The 24,409-nt window shown below is 42.5% G+C and overlaps 1 protein-coding gene across 1 annotated transcript in view; it reads left to right on the top strand.

Annotated features, from left to right (window-relative positions):
• The window catches only part of LOC125427247 (aldehyde oxidase 3-like), a 78,890-nt gene that overhangs the window by 33,398 nt on the left and 21,083 nt on the right, over window positions 1-24,409 (top strand). The window contains exons 20-26 of the mRNA XM_048486427.1: window positions 3,968-4,064; window positions 5,193-5,317; window positions 8,998-9,131; window positions 15,379-15,466; window positions 16,133-16,219; window positions 19,457-19,648; window positions 21,755-21,982. Of these exons, the coding sequence (XP_048342384.1) occupies window positions 3,968-4,064; window positions 5,193-5,317; window positions 8,998-9,131; window positions 15,379-15,466; window positions 16,133-16,219; window positions 19,457-19,648; window positions 21,755-21,982 (951 nt within the window). The remainder of the gene's footprint in view (window positions 1-3,967; window positions 4,065-5,192; window positions 5,318-8,997; window positions 9,132-15,378; window positions 15,467-16,132; window positions 16,220-19,456; window positions 19,649-21,754; window positions 21,983-24,409) is intronic.

Raw genomic sequence — 24,409 nt, 5'->3', positions numbered from 1 at the left:
TTCTCAGTTAAGTGTTCCTGAATGTTCATTTTTTGCTTTGAAGTTTACACTAAATCAGTTCACCGTAGGGTTACCAGCTGCAGTTGGTAACCTCCCCAGGAAAAATTAGAAGACTAGAAGTGTTTGAATATATAGTCTGCCTTTGTCTCCTGTAAGGAGACTCAAGGTGGCTTATAAACTCCTTCCCTTCCTCTCCTCACAACAGGCTCATTGTGAAGTAGGTGGGTCTGAGAGAGTTTGGAGATAACTGTGACTAGCCCAAGGTCCCTCAGCAGGCTTCATGTGTTGGAGCAAGGAAACAAATCCATTGGACACTGTACACACTTCTCTCTGTGATACACCTCTGAAGATGCTGGCCACAGATGCAGGTGAAACGTTAGGAATAAGATCTACCAGACCACAGCCACGCAGCCCAGAAAACCCACCAGAATCAAACAAATCCAGGGCACCAGATAAGAGTCTGCTGCTCATGTGGAGAAGTGGTGAATCAAACCCAGTTCTTCATCAGTCTTAACCACTATACCATACTAACTCTCAGGGGTCTGGTGTGCTAGCGTTGCCACTTTAGCATTTACAAAAACTCTCTAGATTTACCATAGACTTTTTGTAAATGCTAGAGCAGGGGTAGCCAACCTATGGTGCTCCAGATGTTCATGGACTACAATTCCCATCAGCCCCTGCCAGCATAGCCAATTGATAGAGCATCCACTGTGATAGAGCATCCACTGTGTCACTTCTAAGTTTTATGGGAATTGACATCTGCATGTCAGCACATGCTCCCATTTCTTCCTACCCAAGAGTCAGGCTGCGGAGAGATCTCTCTATACTGGGAGGCCTTGTGTCCCTCGTGCACCATGATGGAAGTCAACCCATTCTTTCAATAAAATGGAAGTCATCAATAAGATGGAAGTCAACCCATTCTTTCAATAAAGTGATATCTGTGTGATCTCTGATTCTGCAGTGTACACTGTTAAACAATCGCATACACAGTTATTCCAGCCTAAGCCCATTTTATTGAAGAAGAAACTGGAGTAACTCTATAGGATAGCATTGGAAATTCAACAAGCTTATATGATGTGCATTTTAAGTTTCTGAATCACAGAGTTTCAAAAGGCATCATCTACATATTAGATTGAATTGAAATGTCTTGAATTAGACCTGGTTCTCAGAGAAACTACTGGTACTCTCTGCCTTTGTTAATGTCATGATTATATAACTCATACCAATTTCCTTTCTGCACCCAGTTGTATAATGCTAAGTAGCCTTTATAGCTCTTCATACTTGTCCGGGAGCGGCGAGCCCCCCCCTCCCGGACTTACCGCCGCCGCTGGCCACGGACTCGATGGCCGCCTCGCCGCCGCGCCCGATGCCTCCCCAGCTGCTGGATTGGGCGGCCGAGGGCTTCGGGCGGCGGCAGACAGTCAGGGCGGGAGAGCCCTCCGGCGGCGCGCCGTTGGACGCTCCGGCGGGCTCCGGCCCACCTGCCGTGCTAAGCCCCCATGCGGCCAGTCCTGGCTCGGAGGGGGAGGCAGTGACCGGGGACGGCCGGACGGGCTCGCCCCGGCGACGAGGGAGTGACGCCCCGCAGCGCTTTGGCGCTGCCGCCGAGGGACTTGCTGGCCGGCAGCTCTCCTGTGAGGGAGCCTCGCGGGACTTTCGCGGCTCGGCCCACACGACGGCGCCGGGTGGGATGCGGTCCTCCCGGGCTCGGCCCGGCATGACAGGGCAGGCCTGGAGGTCTGGAGGAAGGCAGAGCCTGCAAGGAGAGGGCCCTTTCATGAGCGTGGGAGGCAAGCGAGGGGATAAAAGGAGAAGAACGGCAGCAGCTGGGAGAGTTGTGGGACAGGAGGCAGAAGGAAGGGTGTGCAGAGAGGGGCTGGGGAGCGGAAGGAGAAGGAGAGGTTGGGAAGGGCCAGCTGAGGGACAGGAGGGGAGTGGGGGAGGCCTGTGGAGAGAACAGGCCCCCCAGTTCTGTGACAGGGAGACTTGTGGAGCAAACAAGCTCCCTCGGGGAAACAAAGGGGAGTCCTGTGGGAGGAACAGGCTCTCCAAGGGGAACTGTGTGGAGAGGCCCGGCGGGCCCTGAGGGGGTTTAGGCCCCACTGTTTGACCACCCCTCCCTAGAACAGGGGTGAGGCCGGGAACAAGAACCCCAGGTAGGGTTTGGAGGGAAGGCATCAGGGCTCCCCCGCGGTACTCTGGAGGGGGACCCTGACAATACTGTTTGAGCCATTTCATGTACATGGCCTTAGCAATCCTTAATGCATACCTGTGTTATTCTCCCCTTAGAACAGAGAGATGCCGAGGTTCAGACATAATAGTTATGTTCAGACATAATGTCAAACCGTGGTTTATTTTAACTGAAGTTAATTTATAAAAACAGGATTCAGTTCATAGATAATAATTCAAACCCTGATTTGTCTCAAGTGGCTACTGGTTCCACTGCTTCCCTCTGTAGCTTGGCAGAAATCAAGGTCAGGGTTAATCCTTGATTCAACCAGGATTCAGAAATCACACAAATTCCCGCACCTGTTTTGATGAACCCTAACTTACCATTGTTAGCAAAGAAGCCTCCATTCAGGCAATCACAGTAAATGTATTTAAATTAAACAAGTTTAATGGGATGTCTGAACTGAGCCAGAGCCTTGTTTAATGACACTTACTGTGTCGTTCTAAGCACACTTTCCAGGGAATCAGCCCTTGTGAATAGTGTTGGAAATTTGGTTTGAATATGGTTCAGCCCAGCCCTGTGTGTGAGTGCAGTAAAGGGGAGCTCTTCCGAACAAGCATATAGACAAAAAGGAAAGCTTACATTTATTTCAAGTAACTTCGGATCACAAGCATTGTTCCGGGTGAAAAGCAGATCGATAGAAACCTTATACTGAAGAGATAACTTTCCCTATCACGAGTGGGCATTCTAACATGCTATCGTATGTGCAAGTGAGAATTTGCTTCTGTGAGAAAGTTCCAGCAGGAGCAAGCAGCCATCACATGTGCTCGGTGCAAAACCAGAAGAAGAAAGAAAAATGGCTGCAGGGTGAAGAAGGAGGAGTTGGTGGGCAGGGCCCAGACATGGAGAGCAAATAATAGAACGGCTTAAAAATACATAGCGCCCTCCATTGTCCAGGCATGCAAAAGTCGCTTATTCCAACAAATAGGCCTGTGAAGTTTTCTGAGCATACCAGCTTAGGATGGCACAGTTAATAAGTTCACAGTTAAAGATGCTTTCTCACACTCGCATCACTATGATGTGCCAACAGCTTCCTTCAGGAATATTGTTGCCCATTTTCAGTACATATTTGCAAAGAGTTTATATGACGCTTAAATATGGCAATATGAGGATGATGACTTGAGTGTCACAATACATATTCATGGCATTCAGAATAATACCCTACCATGCAAAATCCTCTGAACCCTGTCAAACAAAAGTGTGTAGGCTTAGGCTGTTTTGATGTTTGAGATTAGCCAACGTACTTTTTTGTTTATTTGCTTGCTTGTTTGTTTCTTGTTCATCAAGTCTGTTGTAGGGTGACATCTGAACATTAGGGATATGATCAACAGAGGAAAGTAAATCTCAGGGAGGTCAAGTTAGGCATGATCCAGCTCCTTAGCAGAAGCTAACTCAATGCAGTTTTACTAGGAAAATACTAAGAAGAATTCATCCAGAGAGAATGAGATGCACATGGCTGCCCAGCTAAGTAAGGGTGGGCAGGACGGACCTTTCTCGTCATATCTGCCTGACACTCCCACTGCCCCCAGAAGCAAGGAGCCATGCCACTGGTGTGGACCAGCCCCAACAGGCTTTCCCTCTGGGCTTTCCACCTGATGCTATAAAGTTAAGTCTGAGGCAATTTCTTTTACTAGGAAAATACTACACATAACTAAAGAAAAACAAAATGAAGATGGCAATGTTGTGTTTTTCTATGCTCTTCTAGGATTGAATGTCATGTTTTCACTTTCATTGCAGGATGCCATATGGCATAATTCATACCTCATAGAAGAAAGGAAAATAGAACAAGGAAATGTTGATGAAGCATTTTACACAGTTGACCAAATTATTGAAGGTAAAGTTTTTAATGAGATATTTCAGTGGTCTTAATACAGGTCAGACTGAGTTGAGCCATTCCCATGGTACTTATTGATTATTTGTGAGTTTTCCTCTCCCATTTCAGTAGACTTTTCTTGTTACCCTTTGATAATAGCTATCCTTACACACACACAAAGATTTATGTGGATCCCCTTTAGTCAATTGGTTCCAGTATCCTTCAGCTGCAGGTCTTAAAATTTTCAATTTGAACTGTCCCAAGTTGTGAAATTTTCTTCATATTCATTATCTATCTAGTTAATTTATGATGTGAATTTTGCAGAGTTCAAAGTACAGGTTACCATCTAGTAGGTTCCCAGACAAAATGAGCTTCCATGTGAGGGAGTTAAAAAAATAAACTGTGTTTCATTCCAGAGTTCCTAGATTTGTGTTTTCAAGAGATCACCTCATCTTAAAATCACTGCTAACTGTCCCACTGATTGTGATTGACAGGCCTGGCTAATTTCTGTGTTAAAATAAGACACCTGCAAAATTACCTTTACCCATGTATTCTCATGGTCAAACTATACAATTCAGACCCAATTCACTTTGCCCACAGCCACACAACACCTGCAGGGCATGGCATTTTAAAAAAATCAATGGGAACCCAATTCAGTCTGGAGGAAGGGCTTCTCCCCAGGGCCATTTTCCTGACTAAAACATCATCTTCATTTTGGTGATGCGTGTGCCAGGAATACTACACAAGCAGCTCAGAAACTAAGCAGAACACTCCCCTTTGTTGGGGCCTTTGCAGCTTGAGAAAATTGTACAGGAGTAAACCAGAAGCCCTTCCTGCTTTAAATTGTAATTCTGAACCAAGTGGGGGTCTCTTTCATTTTTAAAGAGATATTCCTTGCAGCTTCTGGATAGCCTCAGGGAAAGACTCAGTTCACCCAAAAACATATCTTGGAGTTTGGCTCACAGATAACATACACTCAATTTATACATCAGTCTCTTCAGATAAACATTTACTCATTCTGGCCACTTTTGGAGACAGTGTTTTCAGGTGCAAATATCTGGTGTGGATATCCAGTGTGAAAACTGGATAAACAGTGGGGAAATGGTTAAGATTATCTCAAGAGCTTTGCTCTTGGTTTGCTCTTTATAGGTGAAAGCCACACTGGAGGACAAAAACATTTTTATCTTGAAACAAATTCTACTGTTGTCATTCCGAGAAAAGAGGACAATGAATTGATAGTCTATGTCTCTACACAGGATACTTCGAATGTGCAGGTAACTCAAGTCTCGAGCTGTCATCATGCCAAACCTTTGCCAGCAGCTACAGTGGTATGCTCTGACCTTGATGGCCTAGGCCTGCCTGATCTTTTCAGGTCTTGGAAGCTAGGCAGGGTTAGCCCTCACTAGGACTGGGATGGGAGACCACCAAGGAAGTCCAGGGTTGCCATGCAGTGGCAGGCAACGGTGGGCCATCTTTGACAAGCCTTTTTTTTCCCTACTGAGGAGACGCACACAGCCTCCTAAGATTTTGCAGTTCCAGGTTCATTTGAACTATAAACTTTCTCCTCAGTTTCCAGGTACTCACAAGCAGTGAGTATATAGGATTCAGGTTCACTGCTATGAGGTAAATTTTGTGGTGTACAAGACGATTATTGAGATCACTGAGGCTGGATTAATGTATAAAAAACTAAAAACATTTATTAATTTGCAGGTTTGCTTTAAAGGAACAAACCAGCCTCACAGGTCTGCAGGTAGACGAAGTAGAAACTTGGCTGAGGCACAAAATTTTAAACTGGTTAAGACTTCAGAGAGTACAAATAGACTTTCATTATGAGTAGCCATTAGGTTGGATCCTCTCTCGCACACAGAATTCTACCCACATCAGCCTGCCCTTTCCCCAGAGTCAGACTACATTGTACAAGGTTTGCTCATCACCAGAGACAGGCCTAACCTTCTTTCCCAGAGATAGAGCTAAACTGCTCTGCCATACCACCAGGTGGAGCTACTTTTCACTGTCTGCTATTTTTCCCGAGCCAGACCTGAACTGTCACAGCTCTATCCCTGAGGCAGAACTCCTCTCCCCTGTGCTTTCCTCCAGCATCTCATCCCCTTCTGAAAGGTGATTGGATGCTGGAACAGCCTTTCTATGAACTCACCTGAGTGACTGTTTTTCCCTTCAAGGACAGGTTCTTTTCACATTTTGCCTTGAAAACCCTGTGAGATTACAATTGACAGTACACCAACACAGAAAAGGCTAATAATGAATCAGCCCATACACTATCTCCCACCAACATAAACAGAAAGACACCACATATCAAAACAATGTCAATAACTGTAATTTAATGTCTGGTTTTTATTGTGTAATGTGATTGGTTCTACTTAATTTCCTAAAAGGTAAATCAAGAACCATTGAATTGCTCTCTTCATATTGGTGTAGCTGCAGGTTGGAGCCAGACGACAGTGTTATGAAGTGTTACATTAGTATGAGAAAGGCATGGTCTGCACTGGCTTCCAGTCTGTTTCTGGCCACAACTCAAGGTTTTGGTATAACCCTATAAAGTCCTATGTGAATTTGTACCAGTATATCAGGGATGTAGGTATAGATTTTTTTATGGGGTGGGTTCAGGGGGCGGGGCTCAGGGAGTAAGGCCATGGCCCCCACGCCTCCCCAGGCCCTGCCCCCGGCCTCTCCAAGCCCCATCTCCAGCCTGCAAGCCAGCTGGACCCTGGGAAAGTAGGTCTCGCCTCTCATGAAGCAGTCTCGCGAGAGGCAAGACTTTCTTTCCCGGGCTCCAGCTGGCTTGCGCCTGCCTCTGCCGAACATGCAATGGGAGGAGGTTTAAACCCAACAACCCCCCCCCCTTACCTACGTCCCTGTAGTATACCTATAGTATACCTATAGGGACTGCTTACTCCCTTACTAACCTACCTGATTGCCACAGTCAATTTCTGAAACCCAGCTTTGGTTGCACCTTCTGAGGACAGTTGCTTCTCAATCATGGCACCTAAACTCTGGAGTTCTCTCACCAGGGAGATCCATTTCTCTCCTTCTGTGGCTGTCTTTCTCCAGCAAGTGGAGACTTCTTTGCCTCATCTGGCAATCCCTTGGTGATCCTTCCCTCCTGCCCTATGTTTTAATTTCTCTTTTTATTATTTCTGGTTTTACTATTTCTTTTTTTTTTTTACATATATATGTGCATATGTGTGGTTTAAAACTAGGTAAAACATACCTTCAGGAAGTCTCCTATAAACATTTGGATTGATTTGTACTGCTCAGGTTTATTATATTCTTTGTCTGGACCATTTGCTTTTGGACTGAATCTTAATTTCATTTGCATTCTGCAATGTAGTGTAATACCCCTATTGCTTGGACTGCTGTGCTTTATAATTGCACTTTATAATAATCTCTCACCCCTCAAAAAATTCCCAACAGCCCAATCCAAGGGGGTGTGGTAGAGTGGCAATTGGGGATGGCACCACCACATTGCCTCCAAAGAAACAAGTAGCATCACAGGAGGGGAGAAGCTGAAAACGTTTACTCCCCTGGGAAAGCCCACAGCATAGATAGATATTTATTACGGCCGTTAGGCCAGCCAGATAGCATAAAGCGACTTACACCAGACTTTTGGGTGGCATAAGTCTGCGCTGCTGAGAGGGGGTGTTGCCGGCCTGAAAGTTCACTGGGAGCCCACTAACTTCAGCTCCACCTCTGGGAACACCGCCAGAACACCTCCCATGACACTGGGGCAACACCAAGGTAAACAGCTTAACGGCGGTGTCCACGCAACTTTGTGCAATGCAGTGGGCACAGACATTGGTGTGGTGCTCCTTCTGCTTCTAGTGCAGCTTCAGCCCTCCCTCCTTTGGATTGCATAATAAATCTACTTGTACTTCTACGTGCAACTGCGTACATGCGAATATTACTTGATTTATCTGATGCAAAGAGCTCTGCCCTGAAAAAGCAGAAATTATAATATATTAGTTAGCCCTTAAGGTTCCACAAATCTCTTTGTGGTGTGAGAGGCATAAGAGTCAGACTACATGCTATGTGGGAGATCTGCAATGGGATGGGTTTATTAAGGCTGTCAACCTCCCGGTGGGACCTGGAGATCCCCCAAAATTTCTGCTGTTCTCCACACGACAGAGATCAATTCCCTTGAAGAAAATGGCTGCTTTCAAGGGTGGACTGTATGCAGGGGCATACCGCTCAGGGGGACATATGGGGTCAAATGTCCCCAGGCTGCAGCCATTTAGTCACGTGGAGAGCGGAAAATCACACCCACCCCACACCCACCCCTCCTCCTTCCCACAGGATCCATACACTGACTTCAAGACCTGGTGCAAAAAAAGTTGTTTAGTCATAGTGCGGGAGGGCGGCCACCCAATCGAGGGGCGGGGGCGGAAAACTGAGATTTTGCACCAGGCTACATTTTCCACAGATACACCTCTGACTGAATGGCATGGTACCCTGCTGAGCTCCCTTCCATTCCAAACTGCACCATCCTCAGACTCTGACCCCAAATCTCCAAGAATTTTCCAACCTGGAGCTGGCAACCTTAGTCCCAATGTATTTTTACTTGAATAAAAGCCAGTCCTGGGGAGACACAATTAGGATCAGGACCCCCCATTTTTGTGATTTAAATGACTCCCTTCAAGGCGATATTATCCTTAATAAGGAAAAAAAGATGTGTACAATATGTGTGCCTCTCCTTTGTCCTCTCTGATACTAATAACCACTGAGAAGCCCTAATCTCTCCCGGGAAATTAGCACAGGGAAAACTAGCGACCCACGCCGCCACCGTCGCCTCCTCCTCCTCCTCCTCCTCCTCCTCCTCCTCAGTATTTATGTATGGGAAATGCAAAAAGATAAAATTAAATGTGGAGGGTTGGAATGAACATGTAGTAAATATTATGAGAAAGGCCTGTGTAAAAGCTTGCTTCCTCTTTGCTTGCAGCAACTGGTGGCTTCAACATTGGGTATCCAGTCCAATAGGATCAATTGCCAGATGACACGAGCTGGTGGAGCTTTTGGTGGGAAAATGACAAAGCCTTCATTTTTTGCCGCTGCCGCAGCAGTAGCAACCCACAAGTAAGAGCTGCAATTGTCCATGATCTTATGGAAATTTTGAAACAGTGACTGATGCCTTCTTTGGGCTTGAGATAACTGTGTAATTCTTAACAGAGGTGTCATTTTCTAGGCCCATTGAAGTCCATCTTCTTGGAATGGTGAAAACTCTGTTTAGGACTGCACTGAAAATCTGAGAGTGGGGAAAAGGACTGTCCTTATGCCCCTTCCTGTCCCCAGTTTTGGCACTCTGAGTGACCATTGCCAGCCAGGTTCAAATAACACTAGATCTGCTCCTAAATGCTCAACTACGGTTCTGGGAACAACAAAAGTAGTCAACTATTGACCATATATTTGATGTTTTTATTTTTTAAATAAAATTAACAGAAGTTAATTAAATCTACAGAAGTGTAGATAAACAGGTTACATCCTGTGTAGAAAAAAAGGCTGTCTGTCTAGTGTAGGTAATAATTTACATTGTTTATTGCATATATTTCTTTTTTCATTACCTTCTGATAAGAACAAATATGAAATTCTCACCAATTCTTATATATATGTACATGCAGCAAATAATATACCTGAGTTCCTGAAAGGATTTCATCAAAGTAAATATATCCACCATGATCACAGTATACAATATCAGAATACAATATCATGGAATCATACTGTTGAAAGAAACCACAAGGGCCATCCAGTCCAACCCCCTGCCATGCAGGAATACACAATCAAAGCACTCCCAACAGATGACCATCCAGCCCTCTGTTTAAAAACCTCCAAAAGAAGATACTCTACCACCCTCCAAGGCAGTGTATTCCACTGTCCAACAACCCTTACCTTTCATCGTAGTTCTTCCTCTTCCTTGGCTTGCTGAAACAGCCCTTTCCAGATAGCTTCAGAACCATGGCCCCCACAGGCCCTCACTCAGCATGGCCAATTGGCCATGATGACAGAGGCTGATGGGAATTGTAGTTCCTGAACATCTGGAGAGCCGCAGGTTCCCTACCCCTGGTTTAGGTGGTTCACAGGAAGTAAAAAGAGAATCCAGGAATAAATAAATCTGTACAGTATTAAATACATTCTAATACTTGCTTTACTATGCTCAGTGGATTATATAGATTTCAACATTTTATGAAAGGAGAACCGGTTCTTACAAATTCATCATTGGTCCAAGTTTTCCATAACATACATTTAACAGTTGTAATCTTATCCATACATCTGTGGTCCACAATATCACCTGACAACGCCTGACAAGTTGCCTTAGCCACTCAAAACTTACTCATTTCCCCTAGCTTAGCCAGCCTTAAATCCTCTATCCTCACTGCAGATTCCCCCCAGGAGACTATTACCTGGTTTGAAGATCTTCTTAAACAAATTGTGGCTGGTCTTTCGACATCCAATGTGGGGAAACACAGCAAAAACAGAAAGAGAACACCTTTGTTTGATAGAGAGTGCATGGAGCACAATAGTCAAATTCAGCCTCCTTATATCGGAACTTTTAGGGCGCCAGGAGACTAGGACTCCTCCTCGGCCCTACTTCACAAATTGTAGGAATAACTTTCGCCAGTTGGATTAGGTTGAAACTGTGGAACATATCATCACTCAATGGGAACATCTCCACTTTGCAGTAACTTCTAACACCCAGGCTTTCACTCTGGGCTGTCCTTGAATAATTTTAACCGAAGCAAGCCTCCTACCCCTACTCAGGCTACCTCTGATATTTGGTATTTAATTATTTTAGTAAAACTTTTTTAACAGACAGATATTTTAAGCACAAATCTCCCTCACCTATCCCTTTTAGATTTGCCGAGTTGGCCTCGTTTCTCATCTCAAGTAGTTGAGCTGCTGGGAGTCCCCAAAGGAAGCTAAGCTTCCTTGGCCTCTGATTCTATAATCTGTAGACCTTCTGAAATTTTATGGCCTGATTGGTGGGGCCCCTATCCTGGCCACTCTTTTTACCTGTGAGTGTAAACAGGCCTCAGGTATGCTACCCAAGACTTGGTTGGTTCGACTGTGTTTCCCAATTCATAAAAAAGGAAGTCATTCAGAGCCCGCCTACCAACACAATTCCATCAGCCTCCCTCTCAGTGGCAGGGGAAGGATTTATGCTGGAATTGTTACTCAAGAAACTTCTGTAGCTGTGGCTTTCCCAGCCTGGTGCAGTGGGGGCCGAACAAAATAGGTTTTCAGAGGGGAAATTTCCTCTGGACTACTTTGGTGGCTATTACACCTTGCTTTCAGTAAATAATCATCAAATGCAGATAACAAACTCTACACTGCCTTTTATTGATTTAAAGGCTGCCTTTGACTCCGTGCTGAGAGTACTTCTCTGGGCAAAACTGGCTGCCCTCAACATTGATGCCAGACTCCTGTCTTAATTAGGCAACTGCACACAAATACCAGCTGCAGGATCAAGTGTTCCCACGAAGGCCTTTTGATAGATAGTATTTCAGTTTCCATAAGGGTCAAACAGGGCTGTGTCCTGGCCCACACTCTTTTCAATCTTTTCTAAAGTGACCTACCCTCTGCTCTCCCAGCAGTGAACAGCCATGCCCCAAAACTGGGTACATCCCATGTATCAATTCTGCTCTATGCAGATGATGCTGTCCTTCTCTCTCGATCCAGAGTTGGCCTCAGACGCTTAATGAGGCGCTGTGTGGATTACTGTGAATCCAACAGACTGACAATTAATTATGAAAAAACCAAGGTATTGGTCTTCTATAGGTACTTTAAGAAGCTCACATGGACAATGAATAACACCCAAATTGAACAGGTTAAGTGCTATAAGTACCTTGGCCTTTCATTCTCCTATAACCTTTCATGGGCAACCCATAGGAAGGCCGCTCTCCTAGATACATCTAACAGTATGTCAGCATCACTACATTTCTTTTACAGCTGTGGCCATTCCTTTATCCCTCCTGCCCTCAAATTTTTCAATGCCAAAGTCACCTCGAGATTGCTTTACCGAGTCCCAATTTGAATTCAAGCTATCAACCACTCCTTGAATTCCCTTCAATCCAATTTTTTTCATAAGATAACTGGACTCTCAAATTGCGTGCCCTATGCAGCCCTTTGTCTGGAGTTAGGTCAAAACTCCTTGGCTGAGGGCTTTTAGATTCTGGCTGAGGGCTTTTAGATTCTTGGCTGAGGGCTTTTAGATTCTGGCTGCGAATTCATTTTCTCTTGGACTGTAATTTCCTGGTCCCCTGTCTGCTCTCTGACACCCATTCCAACCCCTGGTTTTCCATGATCAAAGAAAAAATGGCTTCTATTGGATCAAGAGCTCAGTAGTGAATCTCTACCCTGCCTCCTTTGTCCTACCTGTAGAAGCTTATAGAAAATTAAAAGGTCAACTATTGGATAGAGAGTTCTCTACCCTAATCGCCATGAGCTAAGAAAACATGCTCCCCTCCTGTATTTTTTCTCTCCCATTTGAACAGGATCACTGGCACACTACTCTGTATTGCTTAATCAAACTCCCTGCCTCAAATGGAGAGAGCCACAATGCTCGCCAGGTTTAATGGTTATGCCTCTGCCTTGTTACACATGGCAGATTTAATAACAATCAAGCAAGAGGCTATGGGGATTAGTGCTCCCGGCTTAATGATGGCTCAGTTGAATCTCTGACCCACCAATTACTACACTGTTTCAGATTTAAGGAAATCAGATCCAAGTATGTGAATCTTACTCCTTTACATTTACCCGATCTCCCTGATTTATTTAGACTACACTACTTGCTGGTCAATCCTGATCCTTCTCTCTGTATGATAGTGGCAGACTTTCTTCTGGAAATTACTAAATGCCAGTAGATTTCCTTCCACTTAACACTTATTTCCTGTACTGTATATGTTTTTTAATAAGTTTTTTTTACTATTGTTGTATTGTTGTCTATGTCAATAAAGGCTTGTTGCTGCTGTCTGACAAGTCTTTTAAAAAGTAGGCAGGGCCAGATGGCTTTTTGCTTGGCAGGGCTTTTGGCTAATGGAGATCTGATTGGCTTAGCAGATTTTTAAAAATGTTGCTTTGGGATCAGTTTCAACAACAGCACAATGATCTTCTGCTGCATGACTGAATGTGAGCTGTGTGTATGCAATAAAATACCGTTTTGAAAGGCATCCTGTTAAACAGAACTTTTGCGTAAAATGTTGAAGATTTACTCTTAGAGTTATACGTAGCCTCAGTCCATGACATTTTGTGATTGGCACTGCCTCCTGTGGTAGCCATTTTATGATTGTGTCTACCACCCTGTCCCAGAATTCCAAAGGTGATCAGAGACCCAAAGAATTTGGGGACCACTGTTCTGTGTAATCACTTTTTTCCTGGAGTCATTTGCTGCTTGAACTAATATCATTCTGCCGGCAATAATTGTTTCTTTTAACATGGCGTAGTGGTTAAGATGTGTTAATATGGAGAATCGGGTTTGATTCCCCAATGTTCCACATGAAGTCTGCTAGGTGACCTTGGGTCATCTATAGCTCACTGTATTTCCCTATATAATATGGGGAGAGGATGTATTTTGAGGCAGAGCATATGCTTCGCATGCAGAAGGTCCCAAGTAGGAGTGTGTATTTGGCAAAGCTGAATTTTAAAAAAAGTGAAAAATATCTTATCAATATTTGGGGGGGGGGGTTCTCCTGCAAAAAAATGGCAGCATTTAAAGGGCTCTATAAAGTGGGTCTCAACTGAGCTGCTTCAGTCCTATCATCATTAAAAAAACAACTGGGTTGAATCCCCTCTCCCCTCCCCATTCCCTTCTCTCCCCCTCACTTACCTGAGAGCCACCACCTCCAGCCTCCATGTGGAACTCAGATGTAACAGCTGGCACCAAGCTGCACATGGTGCTTGGCTCAGTTGAGTGCAGCCCTACATGGGCCACCACATCTGGCCTCGACACAGGAGTCGGAGGTGGCAGCAGATGCAGAGCTGCGTGCAGGGTTTATCTCAAACAGGCCCTGAGTGCATCCCTGTGCTGGCCGCATGGGACTTGCAGGTGGCAGCAGACACAGAGCTGCATGAGGGATTTGCCAGCCAAGCCAGCTACTGCCACCCCCTCTAGCCTTCACAGGTGACTCAAAGGTGGCCACCACCACCACTGGACTTGAGAAGAGCGAGAGGAAGGAGAGATGGGGAAAGGGGGTAAAAATTGGATTTGGGTCTAATGGACCTGAATTTTGGGGGGAATTCCAAATATTCCGAATAGTCTGATTTTCCTGAAAAAGTTCAGATCTGAGTCCAACTTTTTACCCAGGTTTTTGTTTTACACGCCCCTGGTCCCAAATTCAATCCGTAGCATCTCTTGTTAAAAGAATTAGGTAGTAAGTGATATGAAAGATCCCAACCCGAGAGCCTGGAGAGTCATTACCAGTCTGAGTAGATAATGCTGATCTTGATGAACTGATGATCTGATTCAGTTTCAGGGGTTCATATTGCAAAAATTTTGGACAAATTCCCATTCCCATCACATATGCAACACAGCACCTCTTACGTTACTGCAATTCCAACACAAATCAGATTCACCTGAGATTACTACCAGGCAATATATTTACTGGTGGATATTTCTGTTTTCTATTAAGAAAAATATTAGAAACTTCCTACATAAATTTTCCCATTTGTTTAAGATGCCTCTCTGAATTTATGATACCCATTTCCTGAAAACTGGGACAAACTGTGGCCAGAATATCTTTGGACTGCATTTGAATTTACTAATAATGTTCCTGATTTGCTCAGGGATCTTAAATATTTCATGAGCTCTGACTATAATCAGAATACTGTCTAACATGAAAATATTAGAATGTAATTTCCCGATCCTGTTCTCCATGTCAATAGAAGAAAATAGTAAATCCTTATGTTGGGTATCTGTAAATCTAAAAAGATCTGATACATCTGAAGAGAAAATTTCTGTCTCTGAAGTATTTATTTAAATTTTAGTACAACTAAGGTTTTAAAGGAAGGTAGTCAGGAGATAGAGTAGCCCTCCAACAATCACAATTTTCAATGTAAATAATAGACCTGAGTTTTTAAAAATATTTTTAATTTAATGTTTTTCTTGATGGCATACTGGGGGGGAGTAATCTACATTTTAATACAGTATTTAATTCAGGATTTAAATTTTTTGCAGATGGTTTTACGAATAGTGATAAGCAGAAATGTTTCAGTACTTTTCAGTTTTTGAGTATTGGATCTTTTCAAGTAATTAATCTGAATTGAATCTTTGTCCTCCTATCTGCTTACCCTGAAGTTAGCATGAGTCCATTTCTGGTTTTTTTTTACTTAGAACTGGCTGTCCAGTACGTTTTGTTATGGAACGAGATGATGACATGTTCATAACTGGAGGCCGAAGCCCTTTTTTGGGGAAATATAAAGTAAGTAATACTGACTCTGAGGACCTTAAGTCACACACAAGGTTATCCATGCAGTTCTGTTATGACCTGAAATTTGTATATTCTGTGATGTAAGTCCTTGAAATTTCTATCTCTCTGTCCTCCCAAAACTTTGCTTTGCCTTAAGCTATATGGGCCATATATCATCTAGTCAGTAACGAAAAGAAGAATATTTTGTATGCAGGACTGAGAGGTTGGATGGCAGAGTCAGACATCTTTTAGCAACTGAGTATTTGTTCTGATCAAATATCATACTGATCATTCTCCAGGGACCATTCTCCCTTTTCAGGCTGTGGTTGTGTGAGAGTGTGTGTGTGAGAGAGAAAGAGGGAGAGAGAGAGAGAGAGAGAGAGATCAAGCAATAAATAAGACTGGTAAAATATTTGTCTGGGTCTTACAGATCTTGTGGTAACCTGATGCTACATACTTCAAGAAAACCATGGCATAATATTTTTGTTAAAACATAGCAGTTTTCTTTTCAGTGTATAAAACCTATAACAAAAGCAATTGCAAGAAAATCAAACGCAGTATTAAAGCCTATTTTTAAATATAGCAAATCTTCATGCCTGTTCTTTGTAGTCCACACAATAAATTCCAATAAGTTTCAAAGAATTAGTAATGTTTAATACTGCATTGTTTTATTTTTAGGTGGGATTCATGAATGATGGTAAAATCAAAGCTGTTGACCTTGAGTATTACGTAGATGGTGGGTGTACAAAAGATATGTCTGACATGGTGAGTGTGGTGTTTCACTATGAAACTGTTTTGTGTGTGTTTTATTTCTGTGGTTTAATGTGGGGCTTTATATGTTTGTTGTGGAGGTTTTTAATGCAGGGTTCAAGAGTAAAAAGGAAAGGAACTGGATACGTGATCACAATGTGTTATGATTGGATGGTAGCTGTAGTTAAGGAGGCAGAGTTGACGGGTTTGAAGGGAAAGTTTGTTTAGAGGGTGCGTGAGAGAGGGAGGAAGTAAAGTAAGCGAATAATGAGGTACTGGTGAAATTGAGACATTTCCCACTGAGAAATTAAGCCAGATACACCCCAGTTCCAAAAAGATACAGCATCTTTTAATCACGGTTTCTCCCTCCCCATTGCAGCATGAGTCTAATGAAGTCGAAGTCTATCATGGTTTCAAGCAATGCAACACTCCCCACAAACAAGCAATCTGCTCAGTGGATCTTTTCTTCCTCGTCTTGATTGGCTGTTGTGTTGTGTTGGGGCAGGAACTTTTTTAAAAACTTTTTTTCACCACAGCTACATCACTACGTAGATGCGTAGGCAGAATTTCCCCGCCTCTGCATTTGAACAGCTTTCTTCTGATTGGCTATTGTGTTGGAGCGGGAACAATGCTCCACGCTTGGTTTGTTTTCGCACACAACTTCATAGATGTGTAGATTCATCATTCTCAACCAGCCATTGCTACGCACGTGTGCTGTTCCCCTCTCCACAGAAACGTTTCTTCGTAGCCACAGCCAGCGCTCAACAAAAAAAAGGCTGCATGCGCTTTGTACACAGCCCACTGTGCTCTGATTGGCTGGAAGGCTCCACGTCACTCCCTAGGGCGGGAAAAATAAGCTGACTCTGTCCCCTGATTCTCCCCACCGAACCGGCTTCGGCGTGTGTTTTTCAAAAAGCTGCACTTCTATGCAGGTTTCTGAAAAACGTGAGATAAGGTGGAGAGCGCGCGCCAGAACCGGGATGAAGCCGTGTTCGGCACAAGCCGTGGGGAGTCCTTGCACAAGCCGTGATTTTTGTTGTATCACGGGATAATTTGGTCATGGGGAATCGACCACTGTTGAAAGTGAGCGAAATCTGTTGTGAAAGTTATTAGCTGAAGTGGCAAGTGAGAAAATAAATCTTTTGTAGCTAGGTCTATTTAAGTATCATTAGAGAAAGGAGAACTGTACCTATCTGAAACTATTAAACTTACAAATCTACTAACCATCATGCTTATGAATAATTATTCTTAGGAAACCATTATGATAATGGAGTGTACTAAAACCCTTACAGTGTTAAACTCCTAAATGTTTAAGAAAAAACTACTGTTCTATTGAGAGTGAAGGACCTCCTTTTACTTCAGAGTCACCTCCAACATGCTCACCATTGTCATTTTACCAGATGTAGTTAAGCCATCCTGTTCTTTGGATCCACCTAAGAATTCTGAGGCAAGAGCCTTTGTTAGTAGCAAAAATAAGTAGGAAATGCTAAGGAAGGCAAGGAAACAGCATAAAACACATCACCTTTGAACACTGCAGAGAGGTGCCTTTCCAGATGTTGCATATGAGGAGTCTCAGAAAGAAGCAAAAAATTACAGTAAATTTGTCATGAAGAAACAAACCATTACAGTAAATTTCTTACAAAGTAGCCGAACATTCACAACTAGAAAAATTAGATAAAAATGTATTTGGTCCTCACAGTTGGGGGAGGAGGAAATTCTTGGGTTTTACATGTTGGAGCAGGAACACGCCTGTGATTTACATACCTCCTTCCAGAACAATTCTTAGTCTATTAGGTAACAGCATGGTATAGTGGTTAGGAGCTGGTGCACTCTAATCTGGAGAACTGGGTTTGATTCCCCACTCTGCCACTTGAGTTGTGGAGGCTTATCTGGTGAACCAGATTAGGTTGTGCACTCCAGCACATGCCAGCTGGGTGAACTTGGGCTAGTCACAGTTCTTTGGAGCTCTCTCAGCCCCACCCACCTCCCAAGGTGTTTGTTATGGGAAAGGGGAAGGGAAAGGAGATTGTAAGCCCCTTCGAGTCTCCTTACAGGAGAGAAAGGGGGGGCATATAAATCCAAACTACTACTTCTCCTCTTCTTCTCTTCTCCTCCTTTTCTCCTTGTTGTTGTTGTTGTTGTTGTTGTTGTTGTTGTTGTTGTTGTTGTTGTTGTTGTTCTTCTTCTTCTTCTTCTTCTTCTTCTTCTTCTTCTTCTTCTTCTTCTTCTTCTTCTTCTTCTTCTTCTTCTTCTTCAAGCAGTATAAACTTTAAGTATTAGGTATATAGATTTCCTTAGCTTGAGAGCTGTTGAAAAGGACTTCTTAATCGTCAACTTTTTGTCATGCTTTAGGCCATTTATGCATGCTCTACTTACCCTGTGTATGTTTGCTTTGTAGTGGGGGGTTTCCCACTTTTTCTTTATCATCTTCTTTTACACAGGACATTACCTTCCTGTGAATTGTACCTAGTCAAACCAATTGGCCATTTTGCCCACTCACCGCATCCTTGTTATTTTCAGGCAACCTCCATTTGGTTGCCTGCGTCCTCCGTCCAAAGGCGCCTCCATGGTGGCTCCAGGGCTGTGTGCATAAAGGTTTGCGAAAGGCCCCGGGGTGCGCTGATGTCATGTACACTGGTACCCCGCTGCTCCCCAGGTTTGTGCAGAATCCACCCAGGTCACACTTTGAGTGCTTTCTACTGCTTTGGGTCAATACACTACTCAGAGATTCTCTGATATGAAAGTACAATGAGTACCGAAGAGGGGGAAAGGTGTGTGTAACTGAAAATCCAACCTAAAGGGAATGTACACTCAGTGTGAAGGAGACCAGAGTGCATTAGAGAACATTATTGTGATTTAATCCTAATGGCAAGTCTGTAAGGTATATCAGTATTATTATCTGGAGGTGGAGTTCTCAGGTCCAAGAGAATGGTTTATTGTCTTTGCCACCTATTAAGCTCATAGTAGAAACATATGCAACCTGGGCCACCGTACAACAGCAACACTTACTATACAGTGTCATCCAAAGCAGAATCACACTGTTCTAAGATCGTTTACTTCAATGAATTTAGAAGGTCATAATTCTTCTCCAGATGGCACTGTTCGGATTAGGGTTTTTTGTCTTCCCTAAAGACTAATTAAACCAGACCTGTAAAACTTTCACCCACCAAGTCCTTCTTTTACACTTCTTTGCAGAATCCATTCAGAACAGAACTCATGATTATCAATTTGTCATCTATCCTAATGCATTAGGTAATAGAATATGTGGTGCTAAAAAGTTTTAACGCTTATGATATCCCCAACTTCCGATGTCGCGGACGTGCCTGCAAGACTAATTTGCCATCAAATACCGCATTTCGAGGATTTGGTTTCCCACAAACTGGCTTTGCTGCAGAAGTCTGGGTTGAGGCTGTCGCAGATGAACTTGGCTTGCCTCATGTCACGGTAAATACAGGATTGATAAGTCAAGTTGCGGCTGTTCTTGTTTAATTTGTGGTGAAGCTGCATGTTTAATAAATGCTTATTCTCAAACTCACAAATTCTGGGATGACTGGGCGCTTGCAAAGGAGAATTAGTTGGCGAGGATATACCTACTAATTTCCCTATGCAAATCCCACCTCCACCCCTGTTCCTGAGGCATTCTTTCCCAGCCACTCTTCCTTGCAATTTTGGGACCCAATTAGGGAATTAAGGATGGTCTGGCCAGAGGGCATTTGCAGGAATAAATCATGGCCAGAGGAGACTGAGGTCCCTTCCGCACATGCAGAATAATTCACATTCACTCCACTTTCACAGTTGTTAGAAAGTGGATTTTGCTATCCCGTACAATAAAATCCAGCTTCAAAAGGCATTGAAACTGGATTGAAAGTGCATTGTTCTGCATGCGCAGAAGGGGCCTCAAATATTTTCTTTCCTGCACTCAATCCCCTTGAAGCAGGAGACTTCTGTTTCTATGGGTTCTTATCACCCCAGAGCAAATGTGACTGTTGGTGGGAAGATGTAGCCTCCAAAATGTTACTGATATGAATTAACCGGTTTATTGAAAGGTACTACTGCATAATATACTACACAAGTAAATTACAAACTGAATCAAATGCATGATACAGGAATGCATATAATGAAGGCATGGATATATATATTTTTAATTTTTTAATTGTATAGCTTGAATTTTCCATTATATATTTGTACACTTTGTCTTACATTTTCAAACAATTCATTTTTCCCTTTTGATCCCTCCCCCTATAATATCTTCTTTACAGTTTTGTTTTAACCGAACAGTAGTAAGTTCATTCTTTGTTGTCTCTTCTCCCATATTTCTTCCTTGACTCCAGCTTCTTTCATCCAGTCCACATATATTGTCCATATCTTCAAAATTTCGCTCTGTTTCTCTTGCCACAGTTCATTTTTTTTATATTATATCGACAATATCCAGTGTCACTTGTTCCCAAATATATTCCAGCCATTTCTGGATTGTCCATTTTTTCTTTTCTTTCTAATCCAACGCTTTTATTGCATGTGCTGCTCTAATCATTATTTTATACATTCAACTGTATTTTTGTCCACCCATCCATCATCCATTACTCCCATAAACATTAAGTCATTGTTTAAATCAATATTAATCTTCACCAGTTTCTCCTTTTCTTTTCACCTTTTTACATTCAATCCACATATGACTGTAGTGTGCCTCCTGGTCCCCACAGCGCCAACATTTGGGTCTAAGTCCCTTTATCATATATGCTAATTGTTTTGGTGTTCCATACCATTTTAATATCACTTTTCTTTCTAACTCCATATAATTGTTTTGGTGTTCCATACCATTTTAATATCACTTTTCTTTCTACACTTTTCTTTCTAACTCCAGCCTCTTACTGCTTTAGATGCATCCCAAAGAATTTCATCTGTTATCGTTCCTTTATTTTCTAGAAAGTAATGCCTTATTTTTCTTGTAATTCTTTTCTTTCTTTTTCATTTTTCCATACTATATTTTTATACCTCCATCTGTATTGTTTTTCTTCTCCTTCCACCCTAAACATGGCAACCAATAGAGCATGGTCTGAAATCCATTCTTTATGAGTTTCTATTTTTATACTGTGCAAATTGCCCTGATTTTTTACAAATATATAATCAATATATGTAATTTTTAATGTCTATTAGAGTAGTAGGTTGGTTGATGAGGTACATGTAGTTCACTATACATATTAGATATATTCCATTTTTTAAATATTTCATTTTCCCTTAAATCCATATTACAATCTCCCATAATTAGAGTGTCTCCTGAAAATAAAACTTTGAAGTCTACCAAACTGTTTCTCCGAAAACCTTTTCTGTTTTTTATTCGGAGCATATAGTCATTATTGTTATTTGAAACCATGTATTTTCCCTTTGACTATAATCCATCGTCTGTTCTGATCCTTAACTAATTCTTCTAACTGAAGGCATGGATATAAAACCATTTGAAAGGTGTGTTTTGCTACAGAAAATAATATAAACATATAAACAGGCAGTGCTGAACAAATGAAATGACAATATCTTGTATGTGTCCTTGTGAAGGTCCGGGAGATGAACATGTACAAAACGGCTACTACCACTCCCTTCAAACAAGAGATTGATCCCCAGAATCTGATTGTATGCTGGAAAGAATGCTTGAAGCGGTCTGATTACTACAACAAAAGCAGAGCAATAGAAGAATTTAACAAAACAAGCTACTGGAAGAAGAAAGGAATTGCAATTATTCCCATGATGTTTTCAAATGGAGGCACTAAGACATTTTACCATCAGGTGAATTTTAATTCTCTAAAATAAGGTTGCCAGGCCCAGCCTATCAACCAGCACACAGGGGCACACCATATTCTAGCAACCTCCTCTTCTAAAAGCCAAAACAAACAAATCATGCTTCTTAGTATAGCTACTTTGGTTATGATTAAGACCCACTAAAATCATTGGGGTTGAGTTGGGGGGAATCTGTTGAAAGGCAAATTTTACTACTTCCTACCTTCATTCCTGTTGTGATAGATTGCTCCAGAATGAAATCTAATCTGGAAGAGAAGTGATGAACAAGAAGTTTAATTTGTTTTGTTTATTCAATTTGCCTTCATGGTTAGCTGGCTGAAAATGTAGTTGGAGGTTTATTCTTTAAGGTTTGCTCTCTTTTTTGCACTTTGAAAGTAATAGAGGACATGACTTCCTTGCTGAGAGAAAGGACTGTCAGTCAGTAATGTTTAAAAGTATGCTTTGTGGGGAGAAAATCAGAGTCTGAATAAACAAATAAATAAACTCAGTAATCCTGAAATAGCCCTGCATGGTGCTTCATGTCATTATCCCAGTATTAGATGGACAATTGAAATGCTGATTTGCCTTAGTCCTCCAGGACCTTTCCGGATCATAGCTTTTAATCTCTATGCCATATTAGTTAGGGTCACCAAGACGCCTCGAAAAAAATATGCTGATCCTTTAATAGACGCTTAATGGGATGTTAGTTGCCTGGGTCATCCCTCCTCCCTTTTTTGAAGATTGGGATAGCATTTGCAATCCTCCAGTCTTGTGACATCTCCTGGGCTCCAAGAGGTCTTCACGGTGCTAGACAATGGCTCTGCAAGCTCTCCCAAAACTTCTTTGAGTGTGCTTGGGTGCATACCATCTTGTCTAGGAGGATTTTCATACATCCAATTCAGCCAGGTATCTCTCAACAATTTCTCTGTCCATGTCAACTAGCAAACCGAATGAGATTATATCAACATGGTCTATGAATGAACCTTTTCTCTTACTCGGTCTCCCCCCTGCCATGATCGTGAACAGGTTGCAGTTTGTGGAGACAGTTTCCGGTGGACCTATTGCCGGTTGTTCATGGAAAACAACATCATCGACACATTCATTTGGGATTATCAATTACAAAATATTTCCACGGATTACAATTGTGTGTCAAAGTTTGGAATCTTGCGGTGCACCAAATGCCATGCACCATGGAAGGAATACATAGTCATTCATAAAAACGCTCATTCATTGAATCAGTGGTTGTAAGAAAGCCTATGGAACTATCCAAACAATCGTAAAATAAAATGACACAACAACCTTGTAGAGAGTATAAGTAGACAACTTTATTTATTGATATGCACATTTGCTTAATGATGTATGATGGTTTGAATGTATATTGTATGGATATTTGCATGCATTGATAAGGATATTATAGACCTTGCTATTATATATACAGTTGTTGGTGTGTTTTGGGGTGATTGGCTGCCCACTTCTTTTCTTCATTGCATGTCAACTAGCAGCTAGGGTGGTTTGCCTACTACCTTCTATGTTCTGTTTTTCACAGGGGGGGGTGGGAATCTGGGGGCAAAATAGGCATTGAGCCTTTCTGCTTTCTCTCCCCTCTGCCAGAATTTTTCCACTTTCACCCAACAGTGAGCCCATCACTTATTTTACCTTGCATTTGCCTGGCACATTCCAGAAAAAGCTTTTATTGTTGAACCGAGCCTCCTTGACCAGCCTCAGCCCACTCTGAGCTTTGGCCTCTCCAGTGGCCTGACCTACAGTGCCAAGCAATCCACAGATACTCTTTAAAGTTAAGACCTTGCTTCCATTTCTTGAACATTTCCTTTTTCTTCCTTAACTCATCATGGAATTCTCTGTTGGTTAACATTGGCTTCTGATATCTCCTGCCATGTTTCTGTCTTGTTGGAACAGAGGTGACTTGAGCTCTTGGGAGCTCTTCTTTTAGGGGACCCCATCCTTCACATGCTCCTTCCCTTCCAAAATTTTTCCCATAGAATGGTTCCCATATAATGCCTCTGAATTAATTAAAGTCTGCCCTGCCAAAATCTAACATACATGTCCAGCTATAAAGTTTTTTGGTCTCCCACTGCAAAATAAATTCTAGGAATATGTATTCACTTCCCTTAGGGCAGGGGTCTGCAACCTGTGGCTCTCCAGATGTTCATGGACTACAATTCCCATCAGCCCCTGCCAGCATGGCCAATTGGCCAATTGGCAGGTTGCTAACAATTGGCAGGTTGCTAACAGGTTGCCAATTGGCCAATTCACCCCATCTACCAATTGTAGTCTATTTGTTAATATTAAATCAAGTATGGTTGAACCCCTTGTAGCTTCCTCCACCATTTGAAAAAAGAAGTTGTCAGGCAGGCAGGTCAGGAGGTTGCGTGACTGTGGATACTTTCTCCCAGAACACATTAGGGAAATTTAAGT

This window comes from Sphaerodactylus townsendi, linkage group LG02 (assembly GCF_021028975.2).
Source record: "Sphaerodactylus townsendi isolate TG3544 linkage group LG02, MPM_Stown_v2.3, whole genome shotgun sequence".
NCBI lineage: Eukaryota > Metazoa > Chordata > Lepidosauria > Squamata > Sphaerodactylidae > Sphaerodactylus > Sphaerodactylus townsendi.
Note: the sequence above shows the minus strand (reverse complement) of the source record. Positions and strands in the feature narration are given on the sequence as shown.